Source organism: Limanda limanda, chromosome 6 (assembly GCF_963576545.1).
Source record: "Limanda limanda chromosome 6, fLimLim1.1, whole genome shotgun sequence".
NCBI classification, from domain to species: domain Eukaryota; kingdom Metazoa; phylum Chordata; class Actinopteri; order Pleuronectiformes; family Pleuronectidae; genus Limanda; species Limanda limanda.
In genome coordinates, this window is record NC_083641.1 from 11,896,196 (window position 1) to 11,911,130 (window position 14,935).

The following is a 14,935-nucleotide window of genomic DNA, read 5'->3' on the forward strand; positions in this document are numbered from 1 at the left end:
AGGATAAACAGGCTACCGAGACAGAAGGATATCCTGAGGAGACCACTGTATGCGTGTGCATGTGTGAGTGAGTGTGTGGGAGAGAGAGAGAGAGAGCGAGCGAGAGAGAGAGAGAGAGAGAGAGAGAGAGAGAGAGAGAGAGAGAGAGAGAGAGAGAGAGAGAGAGAGAGAGAGAGAGAGAGAGACTGAATACCTGCTCTCAGACATGCACTGAACTACTTTTCCTAACATTTTGTGGAGTGGCTGTATGTGAGACAGCAAAAGCAAAAAGTCCAAGTTGGTCATTCTGCACGTTTTCTGGAACTTCTCCTGCCAGCCCCCTAGTAATATATTTGGAAAATGTCCAAGTGAGCCTATGTGAGAATACAGCAGGAAAATCCCCAGTGAAGGTGTGGTCGTGTTGATGACAGGCAACGGACATTTAGTATACAGGGGTAAAAATAATACAAATATCACAGGTTATCTACGTTTTATGAAAGCGAGGTGTCATACACACAGAAGACGCTGACAAAGTGGTCAACTTGGAAAGATAGCAGCGCAATTTATCCACATGTCCTTCCTCCTGAAGTTTTGTGGAGTTCATGTCTGAAAACAGCTTATGTTGTTGAGTGTTGTGTATTTTTGTCATGTATCTTACTAATCTATCGGCCTGTGATTATTATCATCACTGTAAAATGGAGCTCCATTCTGTCATTTTCTAAATTACACATAAGTCAAAGAGAGACGTAACCATTACAGATCAAAACAAGGTGATGTAATTGTTGCTCCCTGATACCCATAACAGCAAACATATTTACTATGAAGTTGTTCTACTACACATGAGTCTGTCTTTGTTTGTCCAAACAGCAGCAGCTGAAGTTTGCTTTAGAGTTAACTTAATTGAGCTCTAAGCTGTTATGAGGAAATCTGTGATCGTTCATCCAAACAATTGCGCTGAAAGTTGCATTGATAGTTCATCCTTCTGTTTACTCTTGGCTCTTCCACGCACTTGTGTTATCATGTCATTGGCTCTGTCACTTTCGCTGCTGTCTCTCTCTCCGATTTCTTCCAGCCTTTGTGTGTAGCTGCCTTCTCAACACCCCCTACTTTCTCAGACTCCTCTTAAATCAATATACTTGAATTTCCATCCCATCTCTTCCTGTCTGCACTCCTCTGCCCTGCAGCTCCCTGCCTCGTAAATGTGTGTGTGTTTGTGTGTGTGTGTGTGTGTGTGTGTGTGTGTGTGCGCGCGTGTGTGTGCACGGTTGGATCGTCTTTGAGATTCGCATCTGCAGAGTAAGCTGTGGTGAATTTAGGGCGTAAGTGGGAGGAGAAGTCACCACATTCCTATTTCTTTTCTTGTGTCTTCTCTGACTTATTAAGCATTTATTTCCCTAAAAAATCTGCTGTGATCGAATACTTATTGAATGTAAGTGCTTGAATAACAAGATAGTTATTGTAGTTCTGTGCACTATGAAGAAGAAATGGTGAGAAGAATAGAGAGATAACGGGTGATGGAGAAGTTTTGAGTGTGTATTACATTCGCATTTCGTTAGAAAACTTAAAGACAATGGAAAAAGACTCATGATGTTACAGCTGATTCACATGTGGCGTGCCGAGGGACACGACCCACAGCGACAGCCACAGCGCGGGCTGGCCTTTTTGGGCAGTCCAGTGAAGTGTGACCCCAGCCTAAAACTATTCCAGTTATGTTGATCGTGGGAGACGAACAGGGGACAAATAGCTCACTCACTACACTCACATGCTAACATTCGACACACACACACACACAGGAAAAAACATGGATCGCTTTGATCGACGGCTGGTAATTGCTGGTGACTCCTTCACAGATGTTATGTCTAGTTTGACACAGTAAAGCGACAAAGGCTAAATGACAGCATCTTTCTCTGCTTTGTTAAATGCTTGTGTCAGTTTCTTTCCCTGCGTCTGCCTCGCTCCCTTGCTGCTTGTGTCCCCCCCTCTCCCGTCTCTCCTTCCTATCGCTTTCACTACGTCTGGCTCTTCTGTCCGTGTCGCCAGGAGGGGGCCAATGAGCGGTCAACTACCACGACTAAAGTGGAGAGTGGAAAGGGAGAGAGAGAGGAAGGCAAGGGCATATGTATCGTGATAAAATGCTCCGGTCATAAAGAGGAAGGGGAGAAAAGAATAAGTTTGCTTCTTAGGTGTTGACACAAAATCTATGTTCTATTAATCAAGCATCTATATAAGTAATGAGGGCTCTCAGACATTCCCACACACATTAATACGCACACATACGTGCACACACCTACAATTACGAGGGAATCCATTGTCCTACTGAGTAAGGGGGGGGGGGGTGTTGCTAGGCAACCTCTATTTCTAAGGTGACAGTACTGAGGGTGAATAGTGGGAGATGGAGAAAAAAACGTTACACAGTGAAGAGGGGAAGATAATGAGTGTCTGAAACCAGAGGGGCTAACCACAGGAAACTCACAAACCACATGCAAATAGACACACAGACACGTCCTCATCCTCTCATATTTATATATATATGGATATCAGGGCAACAAAATGGGGTTATTTGTGTGGACAGCAGCATAGAGCAAAGACGTTCATATGTTGGATGGATAATGTATTATAATTTTTTCATTCAGCTACAGAAGGATTTCGCAGCTGAGAGCATTTTTCCTATATGGATGTGTGTGAACTGTGAACGTGTGTGACGGGAGCTTAAGTTCATCTGCATTAAAACATAATGAAAATCAGACAGTCCCCCACATTGTTGGCGAAAGGCTCTGGTTGGTTTCTACTAACACAATGCTCAGCTAATTCTTAGTAAGAGGAGAGTGCTGATGCAGCCTTCTACTGGGATATTTATTTAGAATTTTGTGCACTTTGACAAATCTGTAGCACACTACAAAGTGGCTGTCTTACTGATGGAAATAATTTCATCTTATAGAGGTGGTCATACTTCAGTCGTCTGTGCGGATACTCAGTCATGCTGCTTATTGGTATCCAGGAAAAGTTGAATATAAAGAAACTGGACATACGTAGTTGTAGATACTTGAAGACGTTTCAGGATTCTTCAGTTCTGACTGACAGGTAGGGAGTCCCACCAGTGTGGTACAAAACCTGGGGCTAAACTGGTAAAGACTTAAGTATTGATAAGCTCCAAAATTAAAGGTGCTGCTCTCTGGACTGGAGAATATAAGAAAATGGATTTTTCTATTTATTATTCCAACTTAAAAGTTGTCTTGCATATTTCTTTCACCAACAATTCTGAATAAGCCTACATCCACATTACTTTGTTTTCATTTGAAAACATACACTTCTCTTAAGTTTGAGAGGTGCTAAAATGGAGAAGTTTGGAAACACTGATGGCCCCATTTTGGTTTGAAAACTCCAGGGCCACATTTTGATATGGAGGGCAGAAACAGAGATGTTTGGAAACGATGACGGAGACACTCACAGCCACTTGCTGTTGTCTTGTTGATGCCTTTTCAGTCAAGACGTTACTTTTGCTGATTTGTCAGGTTCCTATCACATGACCCTCTTCTGGAAGAAAACAACCAGCATTAGTCTCAGCTGCCAGTGTAGAATGCAGCATGGATAATCAATTACAAGGTGCTGAGCTTGTTGTCTTTGGTGTTGTGCTGTTTTACAGTGTACAACTACTTACATGCGTATGAGGCAAGCTACTGTGCAAGCAATCTGTGACAATTGTGCAACTAACAACCAAATGCTTCCTGTCTACCCCGACATGTGCATGCTCAGTGAGTCATGTGATAGGTTTTTTCATGTTTGTTAGTAGGGACGGTCATTACAACTGATAAGGTGCAGAAAACACTTGTTTGGACTGAGATCGTTTAAGTTTGAGAACTAAATTAAACTAAACAAAAAACTATTCGTATGGATGTTTCCTAAGACATGTATTCATGATACATTTTCGCTTCTCTCAATCAAGGGGAGAAATCTGTCAGAGGGGCAGGGGCCGCTCTCTCTCACATACTACGGCACAAGCACACACACACTTTGCTGTTCTTAATCAAAAATTGTGGAGAGAGCTTAATGTTTAAAAATGTGGTTACATCTCACCAGAGTTGATGCTAGCATGAAATATTGCCACAATCACAAAAAGGATTTTGCATGTAACAGAAACACAGGTAATCTTTGAACACATGTAGAGGAAGTCTATCACAAACAGGCAGAGAATTGCACAGTATTCCACTGCTGAACTCGTAGTTCATCTGTATGCTAGCAGCCTGAAGCTGTCAGATGGAGTTAGCCAAATTATAAAATCATGGGTTGATGATTAAAAGTAACTATGAGCCATCTGATTGTTACGAGTGTGTTCAGACATCATTATGAAAAGGAGCATCATCTCAGCTGTCAACTGCCACATACACATTTATTTCTCCTTTTCTTAAAAAAAGAACAAAAAGAGCAAGTAACAGTCAAGTTTCAGTACCAGATCAATGTGTAGTGTCAGTAAGAGAAGTACTACCGTTAAAACCTTAACAACACTCATTCCTTGTGAGATCTTTACCAAGGCCACTGATGTCATTTGGTTTGTGCTGATGTAACGACCGTCCTTAGAATCGTCATCAAGTATCTCCAACCAAGTTTGTCTACCCTCGAGTCATTCTTCAGTCATTCTCACCGTGCTTAGAAATATAAACACTTTATATCTTCCCCCAAGTCTGAATATTGATGTTGCTGATATAGCCTTTTAGCTCGAAATAATCAATATTAACATTAACTTAAGTTTGCCTGCCTTAAAAAATAAAATCTTGAATTTAAAGCAGTATAGACTAGCAACTATTTTCTTCTTTTTTCAGACATGGGCTCTGGAGAAAGACCGGAATATTGGGTTTGAACATTTTCTTGAGTTTGCCTTTTATGTATTAAGAACACAGCAGGAGATTTTCCAAGTCAGACGCATTCACAACAACTGTAAAATGTGCAAAACAATCAGGCCAGGGGTTGCAGCTGTCTCTATCCTACAAGATTCATGATTACTATTCAGCATTTCAGAAATCTGAAAAAAGACAGACAAAATGACTGGAAGTAAACAAGAAAGAGGGAGGAAATCTATGAATAACCCAACAGGAATATGGTAAATGAATGTGGCCTGGAGCAAGTGAGTTTTTATAGGTCGTTATCAAAATTTTCTGCACATACAGTATATACTCCCCCTCAAAATCTTGTTTTAATCCGATTTTAAAGTTGGTAAGGTGAGCGAGTCATTGCATCAACCAACATAAAATGTGGTCATATCTTTAAAAGAGGATTAAAGCATGGTATCTGCATATGAGGGGTTCTCATTGCATGACCCAAATAGGGTCTCAGAAGCAAAGTTGCAGTTTATTACTCAAGACTTTAATTTGAACATTACAATGTTTTAGTTAGTTTCTCAGTCTTTTCTGAAGTGTTTGGTTTCTCACATACTCTGATCAAGGTCAGTTGGTCGAAACAACAGCATTAATTTAACAGTTTGAGCAATTTAGGTTTAATGTTGAAAAAAGTGGTGAACGTTTAGCTCATTGATTGAAGCACAACCTCTGATTCTTGTGGTCAGGCTTTTAGAGAAGTTCTAAAACTAACATACTGACATTTGTTTGACAATGCACATCTCCTTTTCCATCAACACAAAATCCTCATGCACAAGAGTGTTGCACTGTAGGTGCTGCTGCACTGCACTGGGTTTGAACAAAGCAAGTTATTACATGAAGTTATAACCACTTTAAAGTGTTAGGGTTTTGTCTGACCAATCAAGGTTTTATCTGCAAACAAAGTATTGCAGTCCAAGTGCACAAGGCAATGCACAACTTCTGATTTGGATCAGGCTTTTGCAGAGTTCTAAAGCTGAAGAACTGTCACTTGTTTATGTGTTCTCAAAATTTAAAAGATATATTTTAAAAAGTTGAGACAGTACATCTCATTTAATTCTCCTGAGGCTACCTCATGCTAAATACATGACATATCACTTTTAACGAACAAAAGCATGGACATTTGCACAGTAGGGTTGATTATAGTAGGTATGGAGAGCTACAATCTCTCCAACTGAGAAGGCACTGCTGGAATTCAAACCCAGGATCTCCTGTTTACTAGACAGGCGTTTTGACCAACAAAGCCACAGCGCCTGCTGGGAATTAGTTTCCGAGCAATTAACAGATGCATAACCTGAAATACTTTCATAACAGTGACTTTATACTAATCAATATCTGTCAATCCATATCATAAACTTTATAACTCACAATCACATAAGTTGATTTACTGTATTTTCTCCTGATTCTTCAATGTGTGTTAAGCACATATTTAGCACAAAGTCAAGCCAGTCTTACCTGTGCATAGTCCCTCTCCAACTGTCCCTTCTTCAGACTGTAGCTCCTAAAAAGAGAGGCAGAGATTTGTTTAGGTTTTTGGAGGCAGGAAAGACAAGAGACATGTACGTGTTAAAGACAGAGGGATCCAATCTGATGTTTTCCATTAATAGTTTCTATATTGTAATGAAAAAAAAAAGGTGTAAGAATCAATCATGTTTAATTTTCTTAGATATCTCAGGAGTGCACTCATGGCCTTTTCATTATACAAGAGAGAAATTCTTATCTTCTTCATGTCTCTTTACTGGCTGACAGTGACTTGTATATTTTCTTAAATTGCTCCACGTCTGACAAACAAAATGAACAAACCTTAACAAACGTCCCTCTTGTCCTCTCAACAACACCTGACAAACCCGCAGCAGAGATAGCGAAAGGTCTTATCAGAGCCCAGGAATGTGCAGAATGAAAAACATAACATTATACACACGATTGCACGGGTAGATAATGCAGTGAAAAAGCATTGCTGCTTGTCTCACGCTTACTAGACAGGTGCTTTAACCAACTAAGCCACAGGGCTTGCTGAAAGTAAGGATCCATCTAAAAAGCAATAAGCTGATGCAGACAAACCTGAATTATTTCACAAAAGTGACGATACAAATCAATATCTGCCAGACCCCCCAAAAAACCATTATCACAATCTTTAACCCAGAATCATGATCTATTATTGAATGCAGTCTTTCGTAAATCTTCAATAAAAAAGATATACTCAAACGATGGGCAATCAACAGCAATGCTATAAAATGATAAAGCAGTATTCAATCAAATTTGATTGACATCTGCAAAATTGTAAAGATTAACAAAGGATTTAAAACAAATAACAGCTCTACTCCTGCATCTAATGTGCTGAATGTTTAACTGAGTGCTTAAAGTTCAACCTCCAAGTCCAAGTGCAAAAGGCAATGCACAACTTTTAGTTCTAAAGCTGAAGTACTGTTGTTTGTTTTTAATTCAAAGTTTTGAAAAATCTCATGTAAAAGGTTTATAAATGCAGTATGTTTAATTTAACCCTCCTGAGAATGCTCCAGATTCAATACATTGTAGGTATTTTTAAATATAAGGAACTAAATTTCCTGTTCAGTTAAGATGGCAGTACACCGGACACTGATTACAACACGGTGTTTATAACTATGAATAAACTAAGGTTCTTAAAGTTTTAATATCGATACAAATGGAACTGAGCTGGACTATTGAGAGGGCACTGCTGTAATTTGAGTAAGGACACTACGTCTCAAGTTTCCTCTCCTGTTTTACAAGGTTTAACAGATAAATTAAGTTTTCATGTTGTAAAGCGACAAAGCAGTATTAAATCAACTAATGATTTGAATGACATCTCAGTGCAGGATTCGAATGATTTACAGTTGATTTTACACAAGAATCTGGAGAATCTCTCCAGTGCGTTAAACAATGCAAAGGAGCTTGACAAATCTGGTATTGATATGCTGTTATCAATGATAAGACTCAATTGCAAAGGGAACACCGGTGTCCTTGTTTCTACTACAAAAATGCAACCATGGAGCATCCAGAAGAAAATGACCCCAGCAAGGTTTCCAAAGGTCTCTTTTAGAGGCTTGGAAACTATGGAGCACAAGGGACACCAGGTGTTAAAGTAGTAAAAGTAATCTGTGTTTACTAATGAGGATGTCGTTTTTTTCAATGATCCAAAAATAAATCAACAAGTGTGAACACACTAAAGACACATTTTTCAGATCTGATCAACCACGGATTTGTCTTGGTACGCATGTCTGGCCACACTCGTGTGAACTCAGATGGCTGCTCCCATTTAATTCATGCCGTGTTAAGGTTTTGTCTGGACAAGGTTGGTTAGACTTATATGATGGACATTAGCTGATTCAAGACACTTAAATCTTGATTAGGTGTCATACAAACAGGACAGAGACTGTGAAAAACAGCTGAGTATTAAGACAAAAGTAAATATTTGTTTGGATAATTAAATCATGGTGTAGTATAGTTTTAAATTTAGCTGATGCAAGAATAAAAAAGCACTTGTCTGACTCCAGCCCTCCAGAACGGTTTCTCACCCACAATAAAAAAGATGTACCACAAGATGAAAGCACAGAGCAGTGTTTGCTTAGCTTGTTGATGAATTAATATGGCTTCAAGAATTTAACATTGCTTTCCTTTGATTTGAGAGCGCAATGAAAATGTTTAAATCATCTCTCAAAACAACCTACACTATATATATAAGGATAGATTTCATTGTAACTTAAACTCACATAACAGTGGCGTTTAAAATAAACTCCATTTAATAGACTGTGTGAGGGGACTTAGCAGCAACAATCAAGCAACAACAGGGGGAAGCGAAACAATGGAGGAGGATGCCAAAAAAGGAAGACAACACAGTTACTGTAAGTGTAGACAGCATGATTACTGCCAATTCTCCCCATGCTAATTACAGTCCAAACAACTAGGGCAGTGCTTATTGTCAAATATTGCTCCTAGACATAATTTTGTGTTAAAGCTGTTAGGTGAACCTGTTTTCTTTATAACTGCAAAGAGAGACATACAAAACTACCATATTTCCGACAAATAATTATCTAATGTGAGAGGCTGATGCACATGTTTATGTTCGCCTCCACCGCTGTGCATGCTAGTTGAAACACGATACACTCCCTCCCCCTATCATGCAGTTACCCCTGTTACTATCTGTCAGATCTGAGTCTGCAGAGTTGAAAAGCCATGTCATATACGGTGGTCAGGCCTCGTTGGCGCAGTAGGCAGCGCGTCAGTCTCATAATCTGAAGGTCGTGAGTTCGAGCCTCACACGGGGCATTTCTTTAGAAATTCTCACACACGTAAACATTAACAATTTACCAAATCTTCACAGAACCAGTAAAATCATGTGGGGGGAAATCCTCATCAAAACAAAATTCTCATGAAATATAACATTATTAAACTGCACCTGTTTACAACACATCAACATTCATCTAAAACTCTGTCTAAATGTCTGAGTAACAACAATATTAATGTGATTTGTCACATTTGTGTCATCCTGCTTTACAACATCAAAATTAGAAACTGTCTCTTGACTCTGGACATCTAAAGGTCTCTTTCTTCTTGCTGCTGGACAGATGTGTGACCTCCGTTCTAAGCTAAACAACAGCAGCAATGACTTGTATTCTTCAAGTTGTGACTGAGGCAAACACAGCTTTGTTGTTATGTGTGGAGCCCTTTGTGTGCAACAAAAAAAGATATAGTTTCCCTGTATAAATACAATTGATATGAACAGATATTGATTTAAAACAATTTCTCAATATAAAAATAGACAATGTAACAAACACAATCAGCCTTTATAAGCCTCAATTATCCATTATGAATCAAACATTTATAGTTATTGTTAGGCCTACAACTATGGAGGACCATACATGACTTAAGTATAAATAAATAAATACAGAAATAGATAAATAAATACAGAAATAAATGAAAAAATAAAAAAGGAAATAAATTAATTAATACAGAAATAAATAAATAAATACGTTAATAACAACAGAAATAAATAAATAAATGTCCTTAATATATTTGCACATTTATTTATTCCCTGATTTATATTTTTCACGTTTTCAATCACCTTATGCTAATGAGAAAGGCGGGCCTAACCGCAGTCTCATGCAGGATTGGTCAACTGAGCTATACACACACGCACACAGGCCCCGTGGCTCTGCCCCCCTCAGTGCCACACACTCGCACAGAGACAGAAGCAGTGACTGAGACTTGAGCTCGTCACCGCGAGCAGCTGAGTTACTTTGTAAAACAGTGGAAACAGTGAAAACACAGAGTATAAATCAAATCAGCGCCTTTGCACTGAGGTGCATTACTCTGCGCAGGCCATCAAGTGACTCTGCTGATCTGCTGTTTTCTAATCACTCACAGTTAGAACTGATCTTAATTAAAAGCTGCTGAATTCATATTAAAGTTCCTGAATCAAAAGGGCATCGCTTCTTCTGCAACAAGGAAGTTAGAACACCACCTTGCATCATAATCTGTGGGAAGAACTTCTCTCTTTAGGAGTGTGTGTGTGTATGAGTGTGTCTGTGTGTATCTGCTTATCTCTGTCCCTCCTCATACATAAACTCATAATCACCTGTATTAAGTTATTAATCGATGATGACGGATCATGACTCTGGATCGTTCTGGTCACTTTAACACTACTGTCCTGTCTGTGCGTGTAACGTTACATCTCGTGTTTTGAAGCAGGTTTAAAAATGTGTCTCATAAACCAACAAAGCCACAGCAGCACTTTATGGTCTTGCTCAGAGACACAAGCAGTGAGATCTGAGCTGGTCACCGTGAAGCAGCCGGTCAGTGACTTTGTAGAACAGTGGAAACACAACAAGTTTCTCTGGTCACATCTGCCTAGTGATCAGCGCCGCTGCTTAATGATCAGGGCAGAAGCGGCAAGTGGTTTGTACCTGAGCTGGAGTTCCTGTTTCCTCCTCCTCTCTGCCTTCTCCTTGTGCTCAGTACAACACGAAACGTGACGCTCACAGTCAGGACTACTGACACCTAAATCATCTCAATAAAAAATAACCTTAACAAACCCTCTGAACTTGAACTAGTTCATTTTAATTGTGAACTGCCTCAACACTGCAAACAGCTAATGGAAACCAGTCAGCATTGAAAGGCAGAAGTAGAACGACTGGATCACTCCTGTGACTAATCCTGCATGAGACTGCGGTTAGGCCTGCCTTTCTCATTGGCATACGGACACAGATATGTGGAAATAAATAAATGTGGATATATATTTTAGGGCATTTCTTTATAAATTTCTGTATTTCTTTCTGTATTTCTTTCCTTATTTATGTGTTAATTTCGTCGACGAAAACTATATCGAAAATTATTCGTTAACGACCTTTTTCCAATGACTAAGACGAGAATAAGACGTAACGAAAACGGATATCTGAAAATAAAAACTATGATTACATCTATTTTAACTTTCGTTGACGAGACGAGACGAAAATGTTGGTGGTTGACGAAGTCACAATAATTTTTTAAAACATCATCGTATCAGGCCGTCATGAAGTACCAGGAGCGGGCGAGTGTGTGTGTCTTTGTGTGTGTGTGTGTGTGTGTCTGCTCCCAGATAGCGCACAAACGCCTGTCCGGGGGCCCGCTCACTCGCTCAGAGACACAGTGAGATCAGAGTTGTTCACATGGGCAGCCGTTCAGTGACTGACTGCTTCTTAACAATGGAAACAGTGCAAACACAGAGTTTCTCTGGTCTCAGCTGCTCAGAGATCAGCGCCGCAGCTTCTTGATCAGAGGAGAAGCTACAGTTGGTTTCCACCGAGCTTCGGTTTCTGTGTCCCGCTCCAGTCTGACCTGCTCTCACTTTTTGTTTTCACATTTCGCCAACTAAAATATGTCTTTTTAAGATATAAGGCTGCAGCTATATGTTTTAATTTGTTTCAAAATAGGGTACTTCTTATTTCATACATTTTCCACAAATATGGAGAGGACTCAAATAGCCCTATATAGTTATGTGTTTAATTTATTTCAAAGTATGCATACACTTGAAAAACTATGCTTGACTGGAGAAAAGGCACTGCTGGGATTTGAGACCCAGGATCTCCTGTTTACTGGACAGGCACTTTGACCAACTAAGCCACAGCACCTCTTAATCGTGGCTAAAATTGATGTAACGACATTATATGACAGCACCAACTTGCAGCAATTCCATAAACAAGATGTGAATGGACAGAAAAACTACACATCACTGGTGAAAAGGCACTGCTGGGATTTGAACCCAGGATCTCCTGTTTACCAGACAGGCACTTTGACACACTAAGCGACAGCACCTGTTATGGGAGGTAAAATGTATGAAACAACACTATATGACAGGACCAACTATCAGAAATTAACTCAACTACATCAGAAGGGAGAGAAAAAAACTATGCTTGACTGGAGAAAAGGCACTGCTGGGATTTGAACCCAGGATCTCCTGTTTACAAGACAGGCACTCTCACCAACTAAGCTACAGCACCTCTTTATTGTGGCTAAATGTATGTGAAGACACTGTATGACAGGACCAACTAGCAGAAATTAACTTAACTACATCAGAAGGGAGAGAAAAAACTACACTTGACTTGAGAAAAGGCACTGCTGGGATTTGAACCCAGGATCTCATGTTTACAAGAGAGGCACTTTCACCAACTAAGCCACAGCGCCTCTTTTGGGAGGCAAAATTGATGAAACAACACAATATGACAGGACCAATTAGCAGAAATTAACTAAACAACATCAGAAGGGAGACAAAAAACTTTGCTTGACTTGTCAAAAGGCACTGCTGGGAGTTGAACCCAGGATCTCCTGTTTACTAGACAGGCACTTTGACCAACTAAGCCACAGCACCTCTTTGTTGTGGGAGAAGTAGATGTAAAGACATTATATGACAGGACCAACTTGCAGGAATTACATGAACAAGATGGGAAGGTACAGAAAAAATACACATCACTGGTGAAAAGGCACTGCTGGGATTTGAACCCAGGATCTCCTGTTTACAAGACAGGCACTTTCACCAACTAAGGCACAGCACCTGTTTTGGGAGGCAAAATTGATGAAACAACAGTACATGACAGGACCAACTAGCAGAAATTAACTAAACTACATCAGAAGGGAGAGAAAAAACTATGCTTGACTGGAGAAAAGGCACTGCTGGGATTTGAACCAACGTACTCCTGTTTACTAGACAGGCACTTTCACCAACTAAGCCACAGCACCTCTATAATGTGGCTTAATTGATGTAAAGACACTCCATGACGGGATCAACTAACAGAAATAACTCTAACAAGATGGGAAGAAAAGGCACTGCTGGGATTTAAACCCAGGATCTCCTGTTTACTAGACAGGCACTTTGACCAACTAAGCCTTTATTGTGGCACAAATTGATGTAAAGACATTATATGAGAGGACCAACTTGCAGAAATTACATGAACAGGATGGGAATGGACAGAAAAACTACGCTTCACTGGTGAAAAGGCACTGCTGGGATTTTAACCCAGGATCTCCTGTTTACTAGACAGGCACTTTGACCAACTAAGCCACAGCACCTCTATAATGTGGCTAAATTGATGTGAACTTACTATATGACAGGACCAACTAGCAGAAATTAACTAAACTACATCAGAAGGGAGAGAAAAAACTATGCTTGACTGGAGAAAAGGCACTGCTGGGATTTGAACCCAGGATCTCCTGTTTACTAGACAGGCACTTTGACCAACTAAGCCTCACCACCTTATTATTGTGGCAAAAATTGATGTAAAGACATTATATGATGGGACCAACTAGCAGAAATAACTTTAACAAGATGGGAAGGTACAGAAAAACTACACTTCACTGGTGAAAAGGCACTGCTGGGATTTGAACCCAGGATCTCCTGTTTACAAGACAGGCACTTTCACCAACTAAGCCACAGCCCCTGATTTGGGAGGAAAGATTTATGAAACAACAATATTTGACACGACCAATTAGCAGAAATTAACTAAATTACATCAGAAGGGAGTGAAAAAACTACGCTTGACTGGAGAAAAGGCACTGCTGGGATATGAACCAACGATCTCCTGTTTACCAGACAGGCACTTTCACCAACTAAGCAACAGCACCTTATTATTGTGGCAAAAATTGATGTAAAGAGATTATATGACGGGACCAACTAGCAGAAATAACTTTAACAAGATGGGAAGGTACAGAAAAACTACACTTCACTGGTGAAAAGGCACTGCTGGGATTTGAACCCAGGATCTCCTGTTTACAAGAAAGGCACTTTCACCAACTAAGCCACAGCGCCTGATTTGGGAGGGAAAATTTATGAAACAACAATATTTGACAGGACCAATTAGCAGAAATTAACTAAATTACATCAGAAGGGAGAGAAAAAACTACGCTTGACTTGTCAAAAGGCACTGCTGGGATTTGAACCCAGGATATCCTGTTTACAAGACAGGCACTTTCACCAACTAAGTCACAGTGCCTGTTTTTGGAGGCAAAATTTATGAAACAACACAATATGACAGGACCAATTAGCAGAAATTAACTAAACTACATCAGAAGGGAGTGAAAAAACTACGCTTGACTGGAGAAAAGGCACTGCTGGGATATGAACCAACGATCTCCTGTTTACTAGACAGGCACTTTCACCAACTAAGCCACAGCACATCTATAATGTGGCTTAATTGATGTAAAGACACTATATGACGGGACCAACTAGCAGAAATAACTTTAACAAGATGGGAAGGTACAGAAAAACTACACTTCACTGGTGAAAAGGCACTGCTGGGATTTGAACCCAGGATCTCCTGTTTACAAGAAAGGCACTTTCACCAACTAAGCCACAGCGCCTGATTTGGGAGGGAAAATTTATGAAACAACAATATTTGACAGGACCAATTAGAAGAAATTAACTAAATTACATCAGAAGGGAGAGAAAAAACTACGCTTGACTTGTCAAAAGGCACTGCTGGGATTTGAACCCAGGATATCCTGTTTACAAGACAGGCACTTTCACCAACTAAGTCACAGTGCCTGTCTTTGGAGGCAAAATTTATGAAACAACAATATTTGACAGGACCAATTAGCAGAAA

The 14,935-nt window shown here is 39.9% G+C and overlaps 1 protein-coding gene and 11 non-coding genes across 12 annotated transcripts in view; 1 reads left to right on the plus strand and 11 right to left on the minus strand.

Moving 5' to 3' along the window:
• LOC133003696 (F-BAR and double SH3 domains protein 2-like) overlaps window positions 1-14,935 on the minus strand; it is a 115,913-nt gene that overhangs the window by 38,317 nt on the left and 62,661 nt on the right. Inside the window, exon 3 of the mRNA XM_061073487.1 lies at window positions 6,303-6,348. Within this exon, the coding sequence (XP_060929470.1) occupies window positions 6,303-6,348 (46 nt within the window). The remainder of the gene's footprint in view (window positions 1-6,302; window positions 6,349-14,935) is intronic.
• On the plus strand, window positions 9,059-9,131 carry trnam-cau (transfer RNA methionine (anticodon CAU)). Its single transcript has one exon. It is a non-coding gene; the product is annotated as a tRNA-Met (tRNA).
• Window positions 12,267-12,340, minus strand: trnat-ugu (transfer RNA threonine (anticodon UGU)). Its single transcript has one exon. It is a non-coding gene; the product is annotated as a tRNA-Thr (tRNA).
• Window positions 12,451-12,524, minus strand: trnat-ugu (transfer RNA threonine (anticodon UGU)). The gene has a single exon. It is a non-coding gene; the product is annotated as a tRNA-Thr (tRNA).
• On the minus strand, window positions 12,635-12,708 carry trnat-agu (transfer RNA threonine (anticodon AGU)). Its single transcript has one exon. It is a non-coding gene; the product is annotated as a tRNA-Thr (tRNA).
• trnat-ugu (transfer RNA threonine (anticodon UGU)) lies at window positions 12,819-12,892 on the minus strand. Its single transcript has one exon. It is a non-coding gene; the product is annotated as a tRNA-Thr (tRNA).
• trnat-agu (transfer RNA threonine (anticodon AGU)) lies at window positions 13,333-13,406 on the minus strand. The gene has a single exon. It is a non-coding gene; the product is annotated as a tRNA-Thr (tRNA).
• On the minus strand, window positions 13,701-13,774 carry trnat-ugu (transfer RNA threonine (anticodon UGU)). Its single transcript has one exon. It is a non-coding gene; the product is annotated as a tRNA-Thr (tRNA).
• trnat-ugu (transfer RNA threonine (anticodon UGU)) lies at window positions 14,069-14,142 on the minus strand. Its single transcript has one exon. It is a non-coding gene; the product is annotated as a tRNA-Thr (tRNA).
• Window positions 14,253-14,326, minus strand: trnat-ugu (transfer RNA threonine (anticodon UGU)). Its single transcript has one exon. It is a non-coding gene; the product is annotated as a tRNA-Thr (tRNA).
• Window positions 14,620-14,693, minus strand: trnat-ugu (transfer RNA threonine (anticodon UGU)). Its single transcript has one exon. It is a non-coding gene; the product is annotated as a tRNA-Thr (tRNA).
• Window positions 14,804-14,877, minus strand: trnat-ugu (transfer RNA threonine (anticodon UGU)). Its single transcript has one exon. It is a non-coding gene; the product is annotated as a tRNA-Thr (tRNA).